The sequence below is a fragment of the Carassius auratus genome, chromosome 13 (assembly GCF_003368295.1).
Source record: "Carassius auratus strain Wakin chromosome 13, ASM336829v1, whole genome shotgun sequence".
Lineage (NCBI taxonomy): Eukaryota > Metazoa > Chordata > Actinopteri > Cypriniformes > Cyprinidae > Carassius > Carassius auratus.
In genome coordinates, this window is record NC_039255.1 from 6,904,927 (window position 1) to 6,932,621 (window position 27,695).

The 27,695-nt window shown below is 37.1% G+C and overlaps 1 protein-coding gene across 1 annotated transcript in view; it reads left to right on the forward strand.

Moving 5' to 3' along the window:
* Positions 1 to 4,144: 4,144 nt before the first annotated feature.
* The window catches only part of LOC113112463 (potassium voltage-gated channel subfamily H member 5-like), a 29,546-nt gene continuing 5,995 nt past the window's right edge, over positions 4,145 to 27,695 (forward strand). Inside the window, exons 1-10 of the mRNA XM_026278056.1 lie at positions 4,145 to 4,394; positions 5,496 to 5,619; positions 6,458 to 6,564; positions 6,904 to 7,032; positions 8,279 to 8,397; positions 10,195 to 10,587; positions 14,513 to 14,942; positions 18,546 to 18,745; positions 18,836 to 19,088; positions 22,569 to 22,765. Of these exons, the coding sequence (XP_026133841.1) occupies positions 4,322 to 4,394; positions 5,496 to 5,619; positions 6,458 to 6,564; positions 6,904 to 7,032; positions 8,279 to 8,397; positions 10,195 to 10,587; positions 14,513 to 14,942; positions 18,546 to 18,745; positions 18,836 to 19,088; positions 22,569 to 22,765 (2,025 nt within the window). The 5' untranslated portion in view covers positions 4,145 to 4,321. The remainder of the gene's footprint in view (positions 4,395 to 5,495; positions 5,620 to 6,457; positions 6,565 to 6,903; positions 7,033 to 8,278; positions 8,398 to 10,194; positions 10,588 to 14,512; positions 14,943 to 18,545; positions 18,746 to 18,835; positions 19,089 to 22,568; positions 22,766 to 27,695) is intronic.

Genomic DNA, 27,695 nt, shown 5'->3' on the forward strand with positions numbered 1-27,695 from the left:
TATTAAAATACAAATATTATACATATATGTATTACAATTAAAATTTAAATAGACTTAATTTTCTGTGTACAAATTATTTCTTATTTCTTTCTTTTAATTAAGGGAAAAAACATGAACATGGACATTTCTCCTAATAACATACTTTTGTGTTGGTTATGTAACCAAATAAGTGCACTATTCACCATGATGTCAGAAAAAGAGGTTTTAAGTGAGCTTCTGCATGTGTGCATGAAACCCTGTGGTTTGGTAATTGGCCTGGAGTTAAAAAAACTTCAGTTAGCCTGGTGACTGCTGTTGCTCCCCTGCAGTGCCAAAGTGTGGATAATGCAATGACTGACTTTAAAACTACAAACCCGATTCCAAAAAAGTTGGGACACTTCACAAATTGTGAGTAAAAAAGTAATGGAATAATTTACAATTCTCATAAACGTATATTTTATTCACAATAGAATATAAATAACATATCAAATGTTGAAGGTGAGACATTTTGAAATGTCATGCCAAATATTGGCTCATTTTGGATTTCATGAGAGCTACATATTCCAAAAAAGTTGGGACAGGTAGCAATAAGAGGACGGAAAAGATAAATGTACTAAAACTCTATAGGTAAAAAAAGAAGCCATATCTAAACATGATGCAGAAGTGCAGCTGTTTTCTCTGGGCCAAGGCTTGTTTAAAATGGACTGTGGCAAAGTGGAAAACTGTTCTGTGGTCAGACAAATCAAAATTTGAAGTTCTTTTTGGAAAACTGGGACGCCATGTCATCCGGACTAAAGAGGACAAGGACAACCCAAATGGAGATCAGAGCACAGTTCAGAAGCCTGCATCTCTGATGGTATGGGGTTGCATGAGTGTGTGTGGCATGGGCAGCTTACACATCTGGAAAAGCACCATCAATGCTGAAAGGTATATCCAAGTTCTAATAACACATGCTCCCATCCAGACGTCGTCTCTTTCAGGGAAGAACTTGCATTTTCCAACATGACAATGCCAAACCACATACTGCATCAATTACAACATCATGGCTGCATAGAAGAAGGATCCGGGTACTGAAATGGCCAGCCTGCAGTCCAGATCTTCCACCCATAGAAAGCATTTTGCCCATCATAAAGCGGAAGATGCAACAAAGAAGACTTAAGACATTTGAGCAACTAGAAGCCTGTATTAGAAAAGAATGGGACAACATTCCTATTCCTAAACTTGAGCAACTTGGCTCCTCAGTCCCCAGACGTTTGCAGACGGTAATAAAAAGAAGAGAGGATGCCACACTGGTAAACATGGCCTTGTCCTAACTTTTTTAAGATGTGTTAATGCCATGAAATGTAAAATCAACTTATTTTCCCCTTAAAATTATACATTTTCTCAGTTTAAACGTTTGATATGTCATCTATGTTGTATTCTGAATAAAATATTAAAATTTGAAACTTCCACATCATTGCATTCTGTTTTAATTCACAATTTGTACAGTGTCCCAACTTTTTTGGAATCGGGTTTGTACAATGTCCCCATTGATCAATCTTGTGTCCATGTTATTAGTACCATGTTCCTCTTAGACATCAAAGCTGATTGCTTTTAACAGAATGCTTTTTTAAACTAAAGGTGTACAGTATGTTGATGTAGACTCACTCGGTATGAATCTCTTCTTTGTCACCCCGTTCATCATGTCTGTTTGTTGGAGGTGGCTGAGGGCAGAACAGGTGTTTCTGTGAGGAGCCCATCAGAGTGAGAGCCTTCGATGATTAAAGCTTAATAGATATTAAAGGGCAGAGACAAGCCTGCGTACAAATTGGTCTTGACAAGGCTGTTTTTTTAGGAAAGGACAACTAGGAACATTGTCCTGCATAGGCCCTGTAACAAGGAGACAAATAACTAATTATTCAAGCATTCAGGAGACCAAAGGTAAAGATTTATTCATTAAATAAACTGTAATTATTGATCAACCAGTAATCTGAATATAGGAAAATGTCCCTCTGAATATTTGTGAATGTCTTCAGTTGAGTAACTTGCTCTACTACTGCATGTTCCTGGCTGTGACCTGGCCCTTGATTTTATTTTGTACTATTGCTTTCTGTAAATTCATTGTATCTCACACACTAATTGTCATATTTCAGACAGTTATAATATTCACCCTAATCAAATTAACATTAACTGTCAATATATTTCATTTTGGACATGCGGTGCTATAATAACATCATTTCATATTTAATCTGTAAATGTTAAATGTTTAGAAGTAAAGGACTTGTGAAACTCAAAACTATTTATGAATGGTAAAAATGTGAACTGTAACATGAATGAGTGAATCACTGAATCGTAAGTAAAAATAAAACCATTGTTTTTACCAACAAATATGATATATATTTTTAAAAGAATCCTAATGTGACTTGCCTTAACCTGATATTACTGAGAAATAATCTCAACACAGTCCAATATTTCAGGTATCTGCTTTCATTTTATAGTTGACTCTTATATTTGATACATGCTCAAAAAAGGTATCAAAGTTGTCACTAGGATTGTACCCTTTCAAAAGGTTCATTTTTGTACCTTAATAATCCCTAAATGGTGCATTGTATACCTTAAGTATATTTGTATCATTAATATCTTTTGAATTGGAACTAGCCAATGACAGCTTGTAAAAAAAAAATTTCTGAGGATGTAAATGCCAAATATAGTGTTTTATTATGTTCACACGATTAGTAAAAAATATGGAATGAAAATTTTAGATTAAGCATATAATTCACTTTCACATATAAGATGATTTACAGAAGATTCTATGTTTAAAATCAACATTTAAAACCACTGCAAAAGAAAACACACTTTTTTGTAATTGGACCTTTGACTCAAAATCTTATACTTTCTGAAATACAGCCCTTGTACCAACTACCCCCATTTCCCTTAGCTACTATTACAGAAATGTCACTTTTTGAGCTATTCATTTTATAGTGGTCAAATTGTAAAAATATTTCAGGGGGGATGGTGTGGGGAGGGGGGCTATAGCTAATTTTAAATAACGATTTCAATATTTGTTCCAAAAAGGTTTTTATTTAATGAAAAAATGTTGTGCTGGTACTGCTGGCCTTGGTTTAGCAATGTCATGGATAAATAATCATGTGAATTAAACCAGAGAATTAATAGCACATTTGTGCTGATGCAGAAATATGAAAGTGAAATGACATACAGCCAAGTTTGGTGCTCAGCCATACTCAGAATTCGTGCTCTCTGCATTTAACCCATCCAAAGTGCACACACACAGCACTGAACACACCGTGAACACACACCCGGAGCAGTGGGCAGCCTTTTGTGCTGCGGCGCCCGGGGAGCAGTTGGAGGTTCAATGCCTTGCTCAGGGGCACCTCAGTCATGGTATTAAAAGTAGAGAGAGCGCATTCACTCACCCCACCTTCATTTCCTGCCGGTCGGAGACTCTACCTCACAACCTTTGGATTACAAGGCCGAACCTCTAACCATTAGGCCACGATATCAGAAGATATTCAGAAAAGTACATTACTTGTGCAAGGAATAGAAAATGTATTTTTTTCTTGCTTTGCTTGAATTCTAAAGGCATTCTAACTGTAGCCTATTCTAACAAGCTTCATCGCGCAGTGAATGCTTTTGGACTCCGTTTGTTCGATATGTCAGCTCTACTATCGTCTCTCAATCCGTCACACATTCAGCACAATAACATAATGTCGCGGAATGTCTTTAAATTATAATTAAGGAAAAATCATACTTTTTTCTATTGTCTTCTTTTTAAAGAACTTCAAAAATTGCACTTGAACCATTCTGCGCGGGAAAAAAAACCGAAAACTTGCTTGCTAGTGAGCAGCTTGTTACAGTTCCGAGTTCTGATTGGCCAATCGTCGCTATTTAGTTTGTGAATTATCATAAGTAGTTTAAAGAATTTTAACATTTAATGTGCATGGTAAGTTTTACATAATACACATATTATTCTAAATGGGATTCAGGATGGTGGTTTTACCAAGCGGATGCATCCCCCTCAATTCGAGCACTGACTGTATTACAATATAACGCTTAAGAGTTAACCTTTTTTCTGCGCAGTTGGGTTGTTGTGCGCTCGTGCGCACATGGTTTCGGAGATCCCCAGCGCCCGCCTGTGCGCGTCGGTGCAGTTGCGCATGCGCGGGGAGCTCCCCGTGCCCACTGACTTGTAGCTTTGAGCCCAGAGTGCGCGCGGGTGGCACACAAGTAGCTCCAGGGCAGCCAGCGCGCAACGTTACAATGAGCCTCCCTGCTCCGCCGGCAGAGACTCCACGCGCAGAGAGTGCCCATCTGAAGAGAGCAGCGCGACACCCACAGCCACACGATGCCCGGGGGAAAGAGAGGGCTGGTGGCACCGCAAAACACTTTCCTGGAGAATATCGTCAGACGCTCCAGTGGTGAGGAGCACGCTTATGCTTTCCGAAATGTGTTCGGTCACTTGACATTACCTAGACCGTGTTGCTCTGCATTTACATACTGAGTCAGTAATTCAAACTAAAAACATGTTATTAATATGGAGCTGTATTGCACAGCTATTCGTATATTCATATTACATTTATGATATGAAACATGGATATTAATAATATATATTTTATATAATATATAATAATATATTTTGTCTTTAATTTATTAGGATTTTTTCAATGCACTATTTACACCATGATGTTTGTTATTGAGTCGTTTATGAGATAAAATGGGAGTTAAATAAAGAAACTTAATTTCACTTTATATAATCTAATAGAATATATATATATATATGCCTTTTTTTAGCTGCAGAATTTATATTTTAGAGACAGTGTTTATTTAATCTAACGTTTATTTGTTATTTATCTAACTCCAAATCTATGTATTATTTTGAGTCAAGTGATTTTAGTTCTTTAATTAAAAAAATATATAATTTTAACTTCTGCAGAAATGTACAAATTCTAATAAACAATAAAACGTTAAGCAGCCGTAATTGAGAAAAGTATTATGCACTTAATTATAACCTATGCAAATTTAATGTAATTAGGTATTTCTGGTTCATCTGATTTAAAAGGCACTCAATATAATTTCACTCCACATCTGTGCGCCAGCAGCACATCAGGACTGGCATGAAGTCGTTTGATGGTTTTTAGATATCTGATGCAAATTGCGGATTGTTGCGTTTACCCACCACTAGAGGGAGCATCATCTTTAATTCCCTGTCACAATAATGCTGTTTGTGTCTGGATTCTTTATAGTGCATCATAAACACTAATCTGAGGATTATAGTATATAACACAGAATAGTTAAAGTGAGGAAAAATAATTTGAATGTAAATCTAATTTATATTCTGCACTAAGAAAGAAGGACATTTTGTAGCTTTTTTTTTTTTTTTTAGCTTTTTAAAGTCTGTTTTACAGAGAGTACACACCAGATGCTGAAGTAGATCAGTCACAGTAATTAACTGTAGTGTGTGTCAGATCACTAATTCCTGATCCCTCTTTTACTCTCCGACATCTTCCCTGAATCTTCAGAGACCAGTTTCTTGCTGGGGAACGCTCAGATTGTGGACTGGCCTGTTGTTTATAGTAATGACGGCTTCTGCAAGCTGTCTGGATACCACAGAGCAGAGGTCATGCAGAAAAGCAGCACATGCAGGTGAGTGGCTATACATGTGACAATAGAAGTCTATAGGAATATGTTACACAGTTTTTCCGGTACTTTAAGGGGCCTGTTGGATAAAACAATTTAACAATGAGGCTTTACATTTTTTGTTGTGGACCCATGTGGATAGATTCCTACAAAACCAAGAAGTGATTATGTCATAATCTTGAGGTGTTTCATCACTTTGGCTCTGCCTAAAGTTGAGGAACATGTAAAACGAATCTTGAAAACTCTGGTACCATGACATCACTGATTATTCTTTTGTGAACTGAAGTAAATGAATTTGGAATTTAAGTTTAAATAGATGAAAGTATCTTTTTGGCCAAGACATGATCTGGCCTCGCAGTGGCAGAAAAAAAATCTAATTTCAATAAGTGGCTGTCATAAAGTGCTGAGCCACAGATATACTGTCTTGCAGGTCATAAAGACTCTATACCACCCTTTAAAAACATCTCTTCTGGCCATGCTTACAACGGACAGTTTTTTGTCATTAATAAGCTTTTATCTGGGACAGCAACAGAAACAAACAGACTAAGATGGAATAATTGGTCACACTTTTGCATATGAATTTTAGCAAATCTCTATAATCTTTTAAACTTAATATATAATAATAATAATAATAACATATAACCATACTTCATGTCTGTTGGCAAAATGTGGAAATCTTGTACATCTTCTGATAACTTTGCTTGGTCATATGACTTCCTGAATTCATTAGAATCTATGTAAATCCCACTCAAAGGGTTGATGGGAGTGAGAACTGACCATTTCTTCTTAAACTGAATGATTTGGTTTGAGAATAGGAGATTACTGTCCGTCTGTCTCTCTGTAGTTTTATGTATGGGGAACTGACGGACAAGAAGACCATAGAAAAGGTGAGACAGGCCTTTGACAACTATGAGTCCATCTGTGTTGAAGTGCTGCTGTACAGAAAGAACAGTAAGTGAGACTTCATACAAACAAACATATGACCACTGGCTAACACTTATAAAGTTTCTTACATATGCTGATTAATGCAAAGAATGTATTTTAGGGGTGTTCTAAACCATAGAAAAACATGTTAAGTTCCACACAGAATGGAATATCAGAACCAACCACTTTGTATTTGTTTTAGTTTTTTTGTAAAAAATTGACACTTAAGACTGGTTTTGTGGTACAAGGTCACGTATCATATATTGGTTAGAAACGTCAATATAAAAAGGTTGTGAACTAGTTTTAAAACGTGGCGCTGTCAGAAATCATATGATAATGCTTACTTTGACATCTGACCTTGTACAGGAACTCCAGTGTGGTTCTACATGCAGATTGCACCAATTCGAAATGAAAATGAGAAAGTGGTTTTGTTCCTGTGTACATTTAAGGACATCACTGTCTTTAAACAGCCTATTGAAGATGAAAGCACCAGGGGTGAGTTTTACACTCTCACACACACATATAGGCTATACATAATCTGTGTAATCCACTTGTAATGTCAGTGATCAACTCAAAACAGATTCTGTAAAAGTCACAGTTTAAATTGAATGTGATGGTAACAGACTGGCCAATAGTGCTTGTTGGGCTTGATTTTGTTATGAGAGATAAACACTTCCTCTAATGTGCTTATGCCATATAAATAAATATTTGTTTATGATTGGCAAGCGTTGTCAGCTTTTTCCTTTTGGCACTCACATGCAAGAGTTTTTTTTTTCAAGCCCTGTGTGTGTGTGTGTGTTTGCTGGTGGGAGCTTGTTTATTGAGCTGAAAAAAGTTATTTAGAGTCTGATTCCAAAACTCCCAATAGTGCTGGCACAGACGTATTGCTTTGGTGTGTGTGGGTGAATTTCATAAAACCTTTTTTAGACAAGGTTCAGATCATATTTCACTCTCAAAACAAAAGAAATGACATGTTTCAAGAAAAAAGTGACGCATATTTTATTCAATTACTAGACAAAATTGATGACAATTAAGTGCATTCTTTTTTTTTTTAAATAAGTCGATTATTTTTTTATTTTTTATTATTGTAATCAGTCACTATGGAGAATAAAGGGGAATTACGTTAGAGTAATGAGCATTTTGAGGAAAAATGTCCGAGTTTTGTGGCATTTTTTAATATGCTAAATGACTTTGGGTTGAAATGTGGTGTCAACGTACATGATATTCATCAGTGTGTGTGATATGAGCTTTACTCACATAGGAATGAAAGAGAGACAGATTTGAAACGTGTTCCAGCAGTTATATCTCATTGTAAATTCATTGCAGCAGCGACAGCAAACATTTGTCACACTTTTACTCATATCTGAACCACAGAGGACTTAAGTTTTGGATTCATGTTATTGTTGTGTGCTTATACTGTTCAAAAAGGTCAGTAATACTTACTACTTAATTTTTTTTTAATTTTATGACAGTAAAGATTTGCAATGTTACTTGCAATGTTACATTAATCTTCCATTTCAAATAAATGCTGTTTATTTTGAACTTTCCATTCATCCAAATAATACTGAAAAAGTCACATTTTCCACAAAAATATTAACAGCATTGATAATAATAAAAACAAATCATCATATTAAAATTATTTCTGAAGCTTCATGTGACACTGAAGACTGGAGTAATTGCTGCTTCTGTCTTACAATTCAGTGAAGCAATTTTTCTAAAACACATTATATGTTTATTGTAGGTTGGACCAAGTTTGCACGTTTGACTCGAGCGTTGACGAACAGCAAAAGCACCGTTCAGCAGCTTACGCCTATAAGCAGAGCCGACATCACTTCACACAAACACTCCAGACTCGCAGAGGTGAGAACACACACACACACACACACACACACACACACACACACACACACACAAACACACAGGCAGCATTTGCTTACATCCTTGACTGTGCAGTACAAGGTTATTCAAAACTTCATCTCATGGAGGACAAACTTGTAATAGAATCACACACACACACACACACACACACAGGACGCTGCTGTAATGCAATCTCTCACGTGTCTGTTGGACAGCAATAGTCTACAGTGGGCTGCCAGAAGCTGTTATTAATAATTAATACTGATGAGGAATGTATGTGTGTGTCCCTAACCCCTGTTCCCTTTTCTGCTTTTCTCATCTGTTGTTCATTGCTTCAAAACCTCCAAAATTATCACCCTTCTTCTTCCATTGAATGGTGTGCATCAATGTGACCTTAAAGTTTGCCTTTTTGTGAAGAAAAAGGGGGCTAGTCAAAACTGTTTTTGCCACAAATGTGCCACAGATGCTGTTGATTGAATCTTTGACTTGTATAGAAAATTTTGCCCAAGATCGATAAATGATCTTGAACGATCTATAGCCCTCCGTTATCTTCTGATCTTCATTGTCTCTTGGAGGGAAATTCTGTTAAATCTCAAAGTCAACATCATGTTCCGTTTAAACAAATATGCATTGTGTTTTGTCCAAGAAAGAATTGAACATTTCCAGTGCTAGTTTTAATATTTAATACAAACTCACTTTCCTAAAGGCTCACTGTATTTCATTTCATTTTTACTCTGTCTCTCTTAAGATAATCCTCTTATTATGTCAGAAGTACTGGAAAAAAAATATGGCTGTCAATTTATATACACTCCCCTAAAGGATTATTAGGAACACCTGTTCAATTTCTCATTAATGCAATTATCTAATCAACCAATCACATGGCAGTTGCTTCAATGCATTTAGGCGTGTGGTCCTGGTCAAGACAATCTCCTGAACTCCAAACTGAATGTCAGAATGGGAAAGAAAGGTGATTTAAGCAATTTTGAGCGTGGCATGGTTGTTGGTGCCAGACGGGCCGGTCTGAGTATTTCACAATCTGCTCAGTTACTGGGATTTTCACGCACAACCATTTCTAGGGTTTTCAAAGAATGGTGTGAAAAGGGAAAAACATCCAGTATGCGTCAGTCCTGTGGGCGAAAATGCCTTGTTGATGCTAGAGGTCAGAGGAGAATGGGCCGATTGATTCAAGCTGATAGAAGAGCAACTTTGACTGAAATTACCTCTCGTTACAACCGAGGTATGCAGCAAAGCATTTGTGAAGCTACAACACGCACAACCTTGAGGCGATGGGCTACAACAGCAGAAGACCCCACCGGGTACCACTCATCTCCACTAAAAATAGGAAAAAGAGGCTATAAAAAATGGAAAAATGTTGCTTCCAGCAGGATAATGCACCATGTCACAAAGCTCGAATTATTTCAAATTGGTTCCTTGAACATGACAATGAGTTCACTGTACTAAAATGGCCCCTACAGTCACCAGATCTCAACCCAATAGAGCATCTTTGGGATGAGGTGGAATGGGAGCTTCGTGCCCTGGATGTGCATCCCACATATCTCCATCAACTGCAAGATGCTATTCAATCAATATGGGCCAAAATTTCTAATTTGCTCAAATATTTATATAATTCTACCATGCATTTTCACAATAAATATTCATGTCAAATATTCTGAAATTTCACTTACATTGGTCTTACCTTTGGATTTTCTTCTCCAAGAAAAACTTTTTTACTCGATTGAATATTTTTCTTTTCTTCTTTGTCTCAGATCCTTCTCTCCCTTTATTTCTTTTTTGTCTCAGGTGCTTCAGCTCGGCTCTGACATTCTCCCGCAGTATAAGCAGGAAGCCCCTAAGACCCCGCCTCACATCATCTTACACTACTGCACCTTTAAGACCACCTGGGATTGGGTCATCCTCATCCTGACCTTCTACACTGCCATCATGGTTCCTTACAATGTCTCCTTCAAGACCAAACAGAATAACGTCACATGGCTGGTTCTGGACAGCATCGTGGACGTCATATTCCTTGTGGACATCGTGCTCAACTTCCACAACACGTTTGTCGGGCCTGGAGGGGAGGTGATCTCGGATCCGAAGCTGATCAGGATGAATTACCTGAAGACCTGGTTCGTAATAGACCTGCTGTCCTGTCTGCCCTATGACATCATCAACGCTTTCGAAAACGTGGATGAGGTGAGAAACCGTAAAGCCGCTGTTTTGTTGCTTTGTACCAGATTAGGACACAGCTGTAGTTGGCTGTAGTTGGCTTTTTCAAATAAAACTCAGCATTGCTTCAAACACTTGATTTTTTTTTTAACTGTCAACCCATCAAAGATGAAAGATTGAACGATTATTATTATGTCAGGACTCCTCAGAGGTACTCTTCTGAGGATAATGCTTTAGGGTTCTTGGTCAAATTCCTTTCAACCTTTCAAGATCTTGATAGTTTTGGGACAGAAAAACTGACAGCAATAGAAACCTTATTCAAAGTTAGTGTCACAAAAATGGAACACACTTTTCACTGACAGCTTAAATCTGTTCTAATTTACAGCTTATTTTTGCCAAAAACCTTCAAACTTGTGAATTTTAAGTTTATGAGCTACCAAGCACCTCAAATGAAATGCCACTACATTGCCAATAAGTTCTAACAGTTGAGTTTTTTTCCTCTAGAAGCTCTCATTTTATCAACTGTATCTGAACAAAAAAACATACTTCACTTCCACTCCGACTAACAAAAGCTGTTGTGTCATTGTGGTTCTTATCATTTGTGTGTGTAGTATTCACAAGCCAGTCATTGAAGGCATTATGTGTGGTCTGTGGCTGTGCCCTTTGAGACTGATAGTAATAAAAAGAAGCCCACTGTATTGATTGGCCAAATACTCAGCAAATCATTTGAGATGATTTGTAAAGTGCTTCCTCTTGAAAATGGAACCATTTAAAGTCATATTGTCCTTTGCATCCTCTCCTGGTTTATGTTATATATTCTTGGGGTCTGTCCAGGTTATGTGCTTTAGTATAGTTATTCAATTGTGCACATACAGTGGATTATCTTCTCTCTTTCACTCAGGAAGTCAGTGCAGTGAGCCGAGCCCCAGACACACAACTGTAAACACGGTTTCGTTGAACACTAGCATGCTTTCAGTTACATTTTTTCAGAATCTTCTGGAATTTATACTATGAAAAGTACATTCACAGCTAAAAAAATAATAATTAATAAATAAATAAATCCTATTTTCAAGTGTCAGATCTGTACATCTTGAAAACAAGATACATTTAAAATGCTAGAAAAGAGATTAAGCTTTCAGTATACCTTCATTTATTTTATTCCACCTATTTTGGCAAATAGTATTTTATTGTTCATTTAAGGTTTTATTTATCTAAGTCTGTAAAATTTTACTAATTATGAACAGTTTTAAAAGCTCTCAGTAATGCAGCCAGATGCATCATGCCCATTCAAAGCCAAAAATAAATAAAAAATAGCCGATATTTTTCATATTTGATACAATCACACCAGTGTGATTAAATCGTTCTGTGTGGCACAGCATCAGCTAAATCCAAATCCGCGCTCACTGGCTGGCGGATATACACACAAATATATATATTTGTGTGTATACACATGCCCCCTCAAAACTCAGGAGTGCATGACGCCCCTGAATGCAGCTCTCAGTAAAATTGCACACACATGAAAAATTGTTCAAGTCGACTCCTCTCTGTTTTCCTTGATAACAGAACTCTGTGTCTGAACTGAATGCAGTATTGCGTGTTGTCTCTGTTAAATAGCTCTGATACTTTAGTACAAGCTTACAGAAAAATCCCATAGCACAAATTCGGCATGTTAACTTTCATGTGAATGTCTTATCGCATAAAAGAGAATTTTATATTTAAGGTTTTGCTGTAAACATCATGTAATAATCTGTTTATTCTCATGAAGACCTTCTGTGTCTAGGCAGGCCAGCATCAGATAAATAAACACAAGGATCATACATGCCTTCAGGCTTCAGTAGCTACATTACATAAATACATACATTTGGGGTTTGCATAAAAAATATGTTTATGATAATTTAAAAAGCTGTGGTACAGTTTTTAATATATGTATGAATTGTATATTTGTTTGGTTAGCATAACTTTGCTGGTATTTGTTCAGGCTTACTGATTTAAAGTAGAAAATTAGACAACATTAGACAACAAACTGGCAAAGGACTCCAAACTTCAAACACAAGGAGAATAAATAGGGAACAAACAAGGCAGGTAATGAGGCAGGACATGTTGGGCAAAATAACCAATAATCAGGTAACAAAGCATGAGGGGTTGATAAATAGACAGGAAAGCACTTGGCACACAAAAACAAACAAAACAAAATCAAGACATGAACACACACCTAAGCATGTTCACACAAAAACATGTCAACATGAAAGCACACGGTTGAGGAAAATCCAAGCCGTTGGCTACACAAAACAAAACAGAACATACCAAGAAAGTACACGGCCGATGTAAACACAGAAGACACCATGAGTCTATGCTCAGCAACGAGCCAAAGTAGCTCTTCTGATTGGCTGAAATTCTCTAATCTCTAAACAGTCCCGCCCACTACCTCTACAGATGCACAAATCACTTTTGAACCAAATATCTCGGTGCAAAAGGGAGAGCGCGAAACTTGTCACTTGAAAGCGAAAAACAGTGTTTGAGATTCATCGCAGCAGATTCAAGCAGCTGTAGTTATGTACTTTGTGTTTGTGTTAGAAAAATATACAAGACATTTCTGAGAAAATATTCTACAAGTGTGCAACTCTCATTTGATGAATTCACGTACTGATTTGCGGATGTTCAACATTTCTCCACGGCTTCACATTTCTTGATGTGGGTGTGTAAATGCGTTTTGCACCACATTCACTGCAGCAATTGTTTCAAAAATTTGAGCGTACGAGTTTCTAAATGTGTGATTTGTAGAATAGGATTTGTACACCTGCAATGAAGAATTTGAGAAGGTGTAACTGTTGTGTTGTGTTTTGTGAGAGAGAAAAAAAGTCTACAGGTTTGCAACTCTTAAAACATTTCTCTCTGTGACTTCAAACTTACTGATACACATGTGTGGCTTTTCTCTACAACTACAAATCGCACTGCCACAGGTGTTCAGTTGTTTTGAATCAAAAATAACTTCATAATGAACACACAACCAGGGCACTCACACGAGAAACAAGACACGGAGCATGAGTGCTCGAACTCAAACACCAGACCAAATCTAAACTAGACATGAGTGCTAGAATCCAAACACCACACTCGAACATGAAACAAGGCATGCAGACAAGAGTACACGGACCGAGGACACTCGAGACCGCACACTCACACAAGGACAATACAGGAGTGTTGGGGCTCTGTCAAAAAAATAATGAATAGAATAAACTAGACTGAAGTGACAGAACCCTGACAAGTATAGCAGGCTACATTGTTGGTCATTCCTGCACACAGAGTTGCTCTTATCTCCCTGCATGTCTGGAACTAAATTTGCACTTTATTGGAAAGGAAATGCTTCAGATGCTCAGGCTGGACCGAATGGCAGTGTTTTTATGCAGTGGAAGGACTAAAGTGCTGCCTGACATCAAAATTTCAGAGGCCTTTTAATGTTGGAGGATCATGAGAGAGAACAGAGCGTTCTCCCCACAAAGTGATTGTGATGTCCAACCGCTTTTGCACCTTTTTTCTGTCAGCATGGCTCAGCACACCTGGCTCCAAATTTAGAAAAAAACATTTGCAGAATTTTATTTTGTGCAATTAGGACTGTAAAGAGTGTGTTCAGTGAACTGAAAAATTTGAATAGCGCTCATTATTTCTGAATGTAGCATTTCATTAGCATTACTGTGTGCCAAATAATATTATATAACTCAATGGTCTATTTCAGCATCTTTGTGGTAAATGACAATGAAAGAATGATTTAACCAGACAGAATAAATGTTGAATTGATTTTCTCTTTGTGTGCTTCATTTCGGTGTAGACAATTGTTTAATTATATGTTTATAAAAAGAAAATATGTGATATATATAAAGTTAAGTTATGTTATGTTATGTTATGTTATGTTATGTTAGAAATACAACCGTCTGTTATTTATCTTTCTCTTTTCCAGGGCATCAGTAGCTTGTTCAGTTCTCTGAAGGTAGTTCGACTGCTTCGATTGGGTCGTGTTGCACGTAAGCTGGACCACTATTTGGAGTATGGTGCAGCAGTGCTCGTGTTACTGGTCTGTGTGTTTGGACTGGTGGCCCACTGGCTTGCCTGCATATGGTACAGCATTGGAGATTACGAGGTCATTGATGAACAAACAAACACCGTCAAGACCGACAGCTGGCTCTACCAGTTAGCCACGAGCATTGGATCCCCGTACCGGTACAATGCCAGTGGGACTGGCCAATGGGAGGGCGGCCCTGGGAAAGACTCTCTGTATATAACGTCACTATATTTCACCATGACCAGCCTGACCACCATTGGCTTTGGAAACATCGCGCCAACCACAGACGGAGAGAAGATCTTCTCTGTGGCCATGATGATGGTCGGATGTGAGTACTTGTCTTCTTAAATGTCTTATTTTTCAGAATTGTCTTGGTTAAGTCAAGTGATCTGATCTATGAAATAAACTGTAATTTTCATTGGAGGAAGTGGATCACCCAAAGTAAATTAAACAGGGGCTCTTTTCTGTTCCTTTCTTACATCTTTAGTCCTTTTTTCTGTTTATTCTCTGCTCTGTCAGAATAACTCTAATCTAATCTCAATCTAATCTAAGACTAATCTCATCTGGCCCCTCTGTCCTTCTAGTGCAGCTCCTTCAGAAGTACCTCTGAGACAGTAATAGAGAGAAATTGGTAGAGAGAGGGACATAAAACTGGCCAGAATGAAGGAACAAAGCCAATGTCCTTCTCCAGCAGTGTGCATCTGGTGCGGAGTCACTCTAGAAACTAAACTGAGATACGATCTTAATTACTAGCATCTGTGAGTGCTGACCGGCACAAAAACACATATAGAAACCCCAATCACTGACCCACGCAGACTCCAAGGGGCTTTAGCCATGTTTTGAGGACACTTTAAGGTTACAGTGTTTCTTTCATGTGGAAGAAATCCCAGGTTCAAATGTATATGAATATATAAAGTATATGCATTCCCTAGAAATATTTATTTATTTTTAATTATATTTTTACAGTACATTACCGTTTTTTTTTTTTATAAATTAATGCTTTAATCAACAAAGATGCATTAAATGAATCAAAAGTGACAGTAAAACCTTTAAAATGGGTATAAATTGATAATAATAATTATTATTATTTTCTTTAGCAGCAAATCAGCATATTAGAAAGATTTCTGATGGATCAGTTGAAACCGAAGACTGCTGTAATAGCTGCTTAAAATCCAGTTTTGCCATCACAGTAATAAATTTTATTTTTATAATAAAATAAATTTTATTATTATAATAAACAAAAAACAGATTTTAATTTAAAACGTAATAGTATTGTACTGTATTTTTTATCAAATATATGGTGAGCTTAAGAGACTTTGCAGTATTGCCTGTTTTAGTTGACTCAGATAAGCCTTGCCTCCCATCACTGCCCCAGCTTATAATTTACTTTGTCTTTTTGTAAAATAAAATACCCCCATTAGAGCTGTGAATCATAAGACATTTTCTTGCTTTTGACCCAGACAATGGTTTCCCTGACCTTTAATAATCTTTAACCTGACATCACGCGGGTGGAGGAGTCAGAAGATGCTTATTAGACTAATGGGTCATTATGAACCTTTAAGAGGATGCTCAAATGAGCTCTGCTGATGCTGTTGTGGGTGCTGATGCATGAAACGTATGGCTCTACAAGGAACAGCAAGAAACAGCTTTCAGTATGACCTGCATATGACCAAGAAAGGATTTCTCCCATGTGTGTCTAATGACATTATTAAGGCCACACTCAGAAAAAAGTACAAAAGCTTTCACTGGGGTTGTACCATTTTAAAAGGTGCACCTTTGTACCTTATTTCTCCTTAAAGGGTGCATATTAGTACCTTAAAGGTATAAAGGGGACCACCCTAGTGACAGCTTTTATTCCATTATTTCTGAGACTGCAAAGTAAAAGAGTGTAAGGCCAGAAATTAGGTTGTTTTCAACCTAAGGCCCTTAACAAGGCTGTTGATTTACTTATGATGTTGTCTTCAGAACACTTTGGTTTGATCAAGGGGAGATGATCACACACGCCCAATAAAAACAGCAGTCCACAATTAATGAAGAGAATAATTATAGTTCTGGTGACTCTTTGATGAGGCTTGTACACAGCACAGAGTCCCATTCTCTGTAATTATCTGAACGCATTGTTCTCATCTACTGATCCTTCAGTCAAGATCTTTTCTCTTTCGTTTATGTGTTTCACTAAACATCTTTATTCCTGTCTTGCCAACATCTTTTTGTCTGTGTGTGTGTCTGTCTCTGTTGAAGCGAGGTCCTAGAAGGCCTCATTATGCGTGGTAGTTTGTTCAGGAGCCCCTGAGACTCTCCCTCGTTTGCCATCCGTGCCATTTGCTCTACAGCTTTTCTCATATCTGCCCTGAAGTTACACTGGTATGAAAAGCTTAAATTACACTAGGTGAAATGTAGGGTGGAATATTGTTGTATTTTGCTCACATATGCCAGATAAACCAGTGACTCTAGATCCCTTATGACATTAGTTTTTAATGTTCATATTTATTACAAGCTGTTCAAAACAAGCAGATTTTATGATCACATGTTCTCAGTCACCATCTGACTGATACTGTGAGGAACTGTCACAGCCAGTTAGGACTGGAAAATATATCCAGTATTCATAATTCACATGCAGTGTTAACGTGATGATTTGAATGCACATTATATTGGCTGTTAAAGACATATTGGATTAATATTTTTATTATTATTATTTTTTTTTTATTTTTCTCATTTCTCGAATGAGAGTTTGAAGTGTTACTTTTTTCAAAGAACTGATTCATAATAATGAATTAATGATTTGCTCACATCATGCATGCACAGAACATTTTTGTTTCTTAAATCATTGATTCAGTCATGACTTTAAGAGTGAATTGTTTACTTTGTAAATTGTGAAGATGTGATGATACTTTCAGTCTGATCTGTGGGTCTATTTAAAACACATCATATGTGGACATTTATTAATTTTACAGCATGAACAGAGCAACAGTATTTTCACTGTTCAGTGTAATCAGATCGTATAGTTTCTGCATATTAAGATTAAGAAAATTTGATTAAAAACTAGTCACCACTTTTAAATTCTTTTAACTTTTTTAATTTCTTTCTTTCTTTCTTTCTTAACTGTTGGTTCTCTTTACCTTTCTCTGGAAGTCAAAATCATTTTTCTTACTGTACAAGTTCTTGGTCATTTCGTTGGCTTTTCATCATCCATTTTATCTCATCATATTCCATCCTCTGCTTTCTTCTCTGTTCCTGCTCTTCCCTTATTGGTTGTGAGTGGAATATTTGGAAAGCTATTTCAGGAAAGGTTGCCATAGAGACGAGGTGCGAAGATACCGTGGTAACTCATGAGAAAGGCAATAAACACAGTGCCAGAAGTTTACATTGTACATGTACTATATATATGTATATAAGACATTCAGTTTTAATTAATATTCAAGTACTGGAAAAATGGAAAAACAAGAACAGCACTAAAATAATTTTCTGTTCATAAAATAGTGTTCCAAATGACATCCAGTGACTTTGGGTAAATATGGGTTTGAAAATATAAATGTCATATAAAAGTGACATTTGGAAATATACATTTTAGAAAATAAAAGAAATTATTTAAATCAAGATCTAGCTTTGTGAAAGTGTATATTATGAAATTATGTATTACGATTGATACAGAATATGTTGTTTGTTTAAAATTATATTATATTAATATTTTCTTTGTCCACACATCTACTTTGTTTTAAGCTATATTTGGTAATTAAAAAATAAATGAATACAATTGTTTTATTTTTGTAATTAATTAATCAATTACTTTTAAGTACTTAAGTCAACCACATATTCAGACCCTCAAAAGTGAACACTATTGTGTAATATTGTTACAAATGAACCAGAGTTAGTTTTTCTTATTTCAAATCTGTCTGACATGACAATTTCTTTCTCTCCTCATGTCCTAAAGCTCTCCTTTACGCCACTATCTTCGGTAATGTGACAACCATTTTCCAGCAGATGTATGCAAACACCAACCGTTACCACGAAATGCTGAATAACGTGCGGGATTTCCTCAAGCTCTACCAGGTGCCCAAAGGCCTCAGTGAGAGAGTGATGGACTACATCGTCTCCACGTGGTCCATGTCCAAAGGCATCGACACAGAGAAGGTGAGACTGAAACAGATGGGATGGTTTCATGACTGAAGTTTTTGATATTATCCATGGAAAATACTAAATTGGAAATTCATCTGTGCACAGGTGCTCTCCATCTGCCCCAAGGACATGCGTGCAGACATCTGTGTGCACCTGAACAGAGAGGTGTTCAACGAGCACCCAGCATTCCGATTGGCCAGTGACGGATGCTTGCGCTCATTGGCCGTGGAGTTCCAGATGATACACTCCGCCCCCGGGGACCTCATCTTCCATGCGGGTGAAAGCGTGGACCTGCTCTGCTTCATGGTGTCAGGGTCACTGGAGGTCATCCAGGATGACGAGGTCATCGCTATACTGGGTTAGTTTAAAAATGAGTTTTAAAGTTTAAAAGTTTTTAAAAGCACTTATTAATACATTCTATGAACTTCAGCTTCGTTGACTTCACGCCTAACCTGATTTTACCAAGTGGGACATGTTCCTGGGACAACATCGTTGTTGACCCTGGAACAACATTGTGATTAACCAATCAGATTTGAAGAACCAGTTTAGAGATTTTGTGAAGTTTACGCTTAAAATCAGTGTTTGGTGCTTGTACATCAGTGTCATTCATCTATCATTTCCTATGATTTTATGGATTACTCATGGTTAAGGTTAGGTTTAGGTGTAGGGATATGGTTAAGAATATATTTTTGGAGTAAAATGTTGTTCCAGGGTCAACAAAATATGTTGACCTAGGAACACATCGGACTTGGCAAAATCAGGACGTGCTTCGTTCACACTGTCAGTCCAATTCCCGATTATTTGTGTATCTAATTGGAATCTGATCTAAATTACTGACTCCACACTGTATAATGCAACTGGTCAGATTAGATTTGTTTTCCAGAAATATCTTGCAAAAAACAACAACAGCACTATGGATGGGTTTGCAACACAGATGTTTGCATGACTCGATTCTGTGCTGCCATCTACATCGGTTTCAACTTGTGTAGACCAAGTGTGTAGACCAGGCTGACTAACAGTATACTCTAATTTAGCATTTTTGAGCTGCACTTCGCAACAAGACAAACGTGTTTCTGCAATGACTTTTAGCTTGTTTCGTACAGCAACATCTGATATGTTTAGGTCGTATGTGGATTCAGAAAATGATGGGCAAAAAAATCCCATCTATTGCATTTTGGTTGCCATCGGGATGAAAACAATTGAAAAAAGCAGTAACAGATTTGTGACACAACAGAACAAAACCAGCATATGCTTCTCATAGATTAAATAAATAGACATTTCTTTAAAGTTGTCTTTTTGACATCATTAATTTGTCATCAGACTGACTTCCACTACAAACACTGTCTCATTTTCAAATTTCAGTCAGCTGCTTCACAGAAATCGCGTTTAGATGATCATTCCCACTTGAGCCGTCATAGCAACGGATCCACACAGCGCCATTAATCATGAATCTCTAATGGCCAATAAGTTGAGACCTCAGCAAGACACTTGGACCCAAAGTGTCTCTCTGTGCCCAGGAGGGTGGTGGGTGTCTGGGCAGAGGAAGATGATCTCCTGGAGAGCTGAGTTACCGAGGTGTAGAGCTCTGCAGGAATCGAATGAAAAAAAATTAAGTCATTAATCACGTTTATCCATATGGCTCACATTTACCCAAAACAATTTTCACTGGACTGTCTTCAGCAGAAATGTTGTAAATGTGTGTAAATGAAGGAAAAACATTCCCAGGAGTCTATAATGGATTGTTCACCCAAAAGGAAGGTCCTGGCATTATTTACTCACCATCATGCCGTTCCAAACCTGTCTCAATCTCTTTGTTCTGTTGAAAACAAAAGAAGATATTTTGAACAGTCTGTGTTTTTTGCCTATAAAGTGAAATTTTGTTGGGTCTAAAATGTTGTTTTGGATCCCGCTGACTCTGAAAATCTTCAATGTTGTTCAAAATATCACCTTCTGTGTTGTCCAGTAGAAACTAAACCATACAGGTTTGGATTGACATGATGGTGAGTAAATGACACACTTTTAATTTTTGGTGGACTTCTGGTTTCAGAGCCTCATTTTCTGGTGCATTTTTGCATTTTCTACCTATACTCTACACCCACTATAAAAGAATGATAAAATATTACATTATGGATCCTAAAGTTATGGGTTCAACTGTCCCCACGGCGACAGAGTGCCATGGAGACGCATAACTCCTTGGAGGCCATGTTTGGTGGCTTTGCTCTTCTGTCTGAGATAAACTGTAAATCCCCACAGTCTCTTCGCTGTACTACATACACATCTTCAAACTCTCAGTAGAGCCCTTGACAAAGTCTCTGCAGGCCATATCTGCTGCACACAGTATGTTCGAATCAAAATAAACACTGTGTGAATCACTCCTTTATTACCAGAATATTGTTTACATGAAGATTGAAAATCGTTTTGGAATAGGTATTAAGTTGTATAGAGGTTATGTTTTTTTTATAATGATTTCTACCGAATGTATCTTAACAGCTCTTGTGCTTGCACTCTACGACCTATTATTAGAGTTGACACAAAAGTGGTCTGCTTTTTTATAACAATATGATGCCAGAACAATGATTTTCAGGAAAAGAGAAATTTTCAGTTTTGCATTGAAAGGTTAATTAGAGCGCATTTGTGCATTCACTCCTAGCAGCTGCTAATTGTGGTTTAATTGGTGTGGTCTGGCATGTGCAGCCAATTAAATGTGTTTTGGTTGTAATAAATCTTTAATTGGCACGACAAACACCTGTGACCGACGATCTCTGTGTAGAGATTAATCTGAGATCAGCATTAAAAATATTAGTATCAAAACAAGTAATTTAATTTTTTAACCCAACCAAATAAGGTTTTTGGTCGGTCCAGGTGTATGTCTGTTTTTCTTGTAGTAAATGTATGTTCAGCACCTCTGTGACCTATGGAATTAGTGCAGGGTTGGGACTTGAAGGTTGCAGGTCTATTTTAGGTTCCTGGCGCCAAGGATCTGCAGAAAGTGATCGTAGAGATCAGTGTGCCATTGATCTTCAGCATCTTAAACAAGTAGCGACAACTACACTCTTCTCTGATAATGCCACATTGATCTAATGCAGCAATTATCCTGCTTTCTTACTGTTTCTTGCCCTCATTCACTAAAGCTTTCTGTCAGTTCTGAAAATGAGAGATAATTAAAAGAAGATCCTTGAGCTTTAAGAGTGTTGTGTGCTTCACATTTATTGCATTCGTGAATAGTTTTGGTTTCCTTTTGGCCTTGAAATGTGAAGTTGGGATAAGATGAAAATTCATCCTATCTTTTTTACAAAAAATTATCTCATTGTTGACAGTTCATCAACTATTAAATTGAACCAAGACTCTGCCTAACATTTTTTTTTCTTTTTGATAATCAGATTTGAGTGTAAGACACAAAAGATCTGTCAGTGATTCCATTCTGTTCACCAGAAAATGAAAATTCTGTCATTTACTCACCCTCATGCTGTTCTAAACTCATGTGATTTCCTTTCTCATTTGGAACATAAAAGATGTTTTGCAGAACATCTTTTGTATTACACTGAATAAAGTCATATGAGTTCAGAATGACGAGAGTAATTGATTACAAAATTTTAAGGTCAGTTACCCATTTTTTTAAACTTTTTCCAATATATTTAAGTAATTCTCCTGTTCAAGCCAGTGCCATGCTCTGGCTCTATAAAGAGAATATTAATTGAAATGTCAGATTTGATCATTCTTCTGCTCAACCCTGCTGTGAAATTATGCATTTGATTGACACCCATTAAGCAATCTAGTCTCACACTAACGCTCTGCTCTGTTAAATATCATTCTAATCTTCTTGTTCTTTCTCTCTCAGGTAAAGGGGACGTGTTTGGTGATGTGTTTTGGAAGGAGACAACTTTAGCCCACTCATGCGCTAATGTTCGGGCATTAACGTACTGTGATCTTCACATCATAAAGAGAGAAGCCTTGCTGAAAGTGTTGGACTTCTACACAGCGTTTGCCAACTCTTTCTCCCGAAACCTCATTCTCACCTGCAACCTACGCAAAAGGGTGAGACACATTAGCCAGCACACCTCTTGTGTGTTATGTATCTCTCTCATTGTGTTTGCTAGGGTTGTCAGTGTTTCCTTTGTCTGAGTTCATCTTTATTGGGTTAAATGACTCTTCCTATTTTTTTATTTTGTGCTGAAATCTCATGTTTTCTCAGGTTAGTTTGCAGGCTCTTTTATTTTTTGCCCTTTCCATTTCTGAATCCTGTCTGGTCATGTATTACAATGTTACATGGATTTAATAGTTGATGATTTGACACCTTTATTATTATGTTCTTTTAAGATACTCTGCGATAATAATTAAATCAGCAAGAGGGTTTAGAGGCCTGAATTATCCAGAGAGGAATTGTGATGATTAGAATTATGCAGATATGTTGGATGTTTTAAAGGGACAGTTCACCCAGAAATGAAAATGGTCATTTACTCACCCATAAAATGTTCCAAACCCATAAGATATAAACTGGTTAGTCTTCACAACACAAATTAAGATATTTTTCATGAAATCTGTAATGTTTCTGTCCCTTAAGGTAACCAAAACTTAAGAGATCCAAAAAAGGTCTGAAAGGTTATCAGGTTTTTTACTCAGGTTTTGTAAAAAAAAAAAAAAAAAAAAAAAAAAAAACATAATTTGTGTTTTGAAGATAAGTCTTCTGGGTTTGTAACGACTTGAGGGTGAGTTGTAAGTTTTGGACAAAGTATTCCTTTAAAACAGGAGTGTCCAAACTCGAAACTTCCTGGCAGGTATGTTGAGGATAAATTAGAGCTTAACTCTTCAGGACACCAGCCCTCCAGGTCCAAGTTTGGACACCCCTGCTTTAAGAGACATGCTAAGATTGGGGTTGTGGACTTTGAAGTTGTGTTTTTGCTTTCAAAATGAATCGTCATTTGAAGCACAGGAGCTCATCTTCAACATGAAGCTTTTTCAAAGCTATGTTCATCCAACTTTGACTTTTTGGCTTTTGATTTTCTTTGTTTTATGGGTGTCTAGGCTTCTGTTTCAATACTTTGAAAATATGGGTACACCAGTAAGTCATGGAATACTAAAACATTCAGGAGTTTGGAGGGGAAAGGAAGCAAAAAGTGGTCTCAAGAAGAGAACATTTTAGAGGCTTTGCTAGTTCAGTTTTCCCTAATATCTGCATGACTACAAATGTGATATTGATTTTTACAACAGTTCAATAAACAAGTTAACATTGTTACATTTTAGACACAATATTGTTTGTTTCACAATTGAAAATAGTTTCAGAACTGTTGTGCCTTTCTGACTCGCAGCAGTGATTCACTACTAATAAATCCATATTTTTTAATGAATTGAGTGATTCAAGGATTTAGTGACTCATTCATAAAGACAGTTGCTGCGTTCCAATGTGCATATTTGTACTACGCCCTAAAAGTATGTACTCTTTTGGTGAGGAAAAAGTACACAGTTCTGAGAGTGTAGTAGAAGAGTAGGCAAGCTTTGGGACATAATATCACTTCATACAATTGTATCTCATAATGATACATTTAAAAGTTAAGGATATTATTAAAATTCACATTGTTGTTGCGATGAAATATAACACAGATAAGATTCAATATTTTTTTACCAGGTTAAATGTTAAGTAGAAACTCAAACTCCTTTATCTTAACCTGTTGATTCATGCACATCCGCCAGGTTTGTAGCAGTGGCGTAGCCACGAAGGGGCCTGGGTGGGCCTTGGCCCCCTCATTTACATGTCCGGCCCCCTCAGATTTCCGATTGCTTAAAATAACATAGGTAAAATAAGAAAATGTTGATTTGTCAGTCTGATTGATAGACTGACCAATCGAAATGCTGCACAGTAAAATGCGACTGTTTTCAAACTTGATTTGATTAGCCTATGTCATGTGTTGTGCATAACTGACGCCGTCATTTTCGCTTGAGAGTTCATTAATATTCGGTGACAATGGTAGCTGTCACGCAAAGTACAATATTACACTTTTTCAAAAAAGCTCTGCTGTTCAATAATAATCGCCCCTGTAGATCCGCCTTGTCATGTAAAAGGTAATCCCATGGTTTGAATTATAGCATCTTAGCATGCTGTTATGCTGCTGAAACAGTGAAGTAAAAATGCTCTGATTTTATGCTGTATATATATTTGCTTATGCAGTATATATTCTTCTGTTTTTCGAATGTAAATTGGTGGATTTTCTGGACTGAGTATGATCACATAATTTAACATTTGCCCTCGTAGATTCTATGACGTACCGTTAGACTCATGTAAAAGGTACCCGGATCCACTCTTTAAAATCAAGTCTTTCAACACACTGTACTATGCTTTGGATATCACATACTATTTAAGATGTATAGTATGAAAATTGGGACGCAGGCAGTTACTTGATTCATTTCTGAAAGAATTAGCAGTTTAAATGAATCGAGGGAGTAGATGATTGAGTGATTCATTCATGAAGATAGTCACTTGCTTAATTTCTGAAGATATAAGAGGGTATAATTAGGGTCAATTTACTGGAGGGGGGGGGGGGGGGGGGTAAAAAAGGTTAGCATCAAAAGCAGTTCACAAGCCATTTTAAGTTATTTGAGAGATGTGCAGTGGAGGAAGTTCCATGCTGTATGTCTTCAGAAAACTCAGACTTTTACTGTTTTTAGTTTTGTCTGAAGCTTTCTTTTGCTTTCAGCTTTCCTCTTTCTACGCTCGTGTTCAGTCCTCTCCCCTCCACTATTCAACTGTCATATTTCTAGTTGCCTTCTTATTATTAAACACTTCATATGTACTTGTTTCCTTTATCACTAGCCTTACATTAGATTTGTTTGCTCCTTCCCTCCACATTTTCTCTCTCTTGCTCTCTTTTAAACAATTACTTAACCACACACACACACACATAGACACACACTCATTCTCTCACACACGGCCACAAAACCACACACATTCATACCAACAAGCAGCAGTGTTTCTAGGTTAATGGTCAGATATCAATAAATCAAAGCACAAAGCTCCTCTCATACATACTACCCCTGTGTTTCACTTTCCGTCTCCCTCTCTTCCTCTTTTCTTAATGTTATTCCCTTTTTCCACCCTGATTGTTCCCTGCCTGCTTTTACCCTGTCAAAGAGTCTTACATCACTGCTGAGGCACAACAAAAATTCACAGCAGCACTGTTTTAAACAGTCTAAAGATATTTTTGATCATTTTTGAGTGTTCTTCTTTTCACTACTGTATTAATATTAAATAGAGGACAGTAAATTAAAGGGATATAGTGAAATAGGATCAGCATCCCAATTTTCATACTATACATCTGAAATAGTTTGTGACTTTAGAATAAGTGTGTCCCAAAATGTTTAAAAGAGTATGACAAACGTCTCTGGATGGTTTACTATTTCAGATAGATTTTGAAGAGTGGATTCATGAGTCAGATTGGTACCTTCATTTACATTTATGCATTCGGCAGACACTTTTATCCGTCAGTGAGATTTGAACCTTCATAATAACAGTTAGGCCAGTTAATGGGGGAAAAAAAATAATTCTCATGAATTCAAAAACAACATTTCTGCCCTTCTAGTATAGATGATGTAGAAACAAAATGTCAACTTATTGTAGAGTAACTGTGGCATCCCAGCAGATACTCTGCAATATGTAGTAACTGCAGATTTAAATAAAGAGTGTATTAATTCCACTGGGAATCAGATGTTTTCTCAAACAAAGCGATTCAGACAGATTTAGAATTATTTTCTTTAAGCAGTAAATTGAACAGAAGATTGAATCTCATAGCTCCTCTCTCTTTGTGTGACTGAATTAGAACTCTTTCAGTGCATGGCTGCATTAGATGCATGTGTGACTGCAGGTGACAGGCTAGATTGCCTAAACAGCCCTATGTGTCACCCAATCACCCGCTGAGACTGACTCAGTGTGTGAGAGAGAGGAGTGAGGTTTGGTTACGGTACAGTGATGGCACCAGGGTAGGGCTGAAAGAAAGAGATGAGAAAATATATTTAAAGTGAAAAAGAGAGGGGCAGTGTTCCCTCAACGCAGCATCCGTGCACGTCCATGAACTTCTGATATTCCTCCTGAGCACTTTTGTGATCTTGATCACAACATGCATTGGATTTATTACAAGTATTTGTTTATTATTACATTTCTATGTAAAGAATAGTGCAGTTAGTGCTTTTTCTCATGTCACTGAAAGGATCCATTCAGTAGAAATAGAAATACTCACCAAGAACAAAAAAGAACAATTAAGAAATTATGTTTAAGGCACGATCACATCATTGTCTTTCATTTTAGAACAGACAAGCCTCCTTTTAATGCTAAATGCAAATCTAATATAATTTTTTTAACAACTGCACCATTACCTGAATCAGGCACTTAACATGGACAGCACATGAACACAAACAATGCTAGCAACTGGTGGCATTCATTTTAAGTGAATTCCCCCCATGACACACTCTCTTTCTCTTTCACTCCCTCATGTGTTTTCCCTCTCAGTCCTGTCTTGGTCTCCATTTGGTCTGTTTAGTGGTCTAATTAGCAGTGTTTTCAAGTTTATTCTCTGTAGTGTCAGGGCTCTGGAGAGAACTGAGATACACAAATACAATTTCAGACACTTTATATGATAAATATATGGAAAACAGATAGAGAAGTTACACACACACACACAAAACAAATGGATAAAGATGAAATGCTCCAATTCACTCCCCTCAGGCAGATTGTCCCCAAGAGCTGTTACCAAGAAAAAAAAAATCAGTCCTATCTAATCATGGATACACACAGCGACCTCCCTACAGACACACACACACACACACAGGTCCTCAGGCAAAAAGGTGAGACTCCCCTGCAGATTTCTTCTTTGGAATAATGGCTTCTCTCTCAAGTGCTTCCAGAACATTCTAGAGAGTGAGAAATTGATGGAGGAGTGGAGCAGGCCTGCTTTTTTCACTTTCTGGCAATAATGCATGA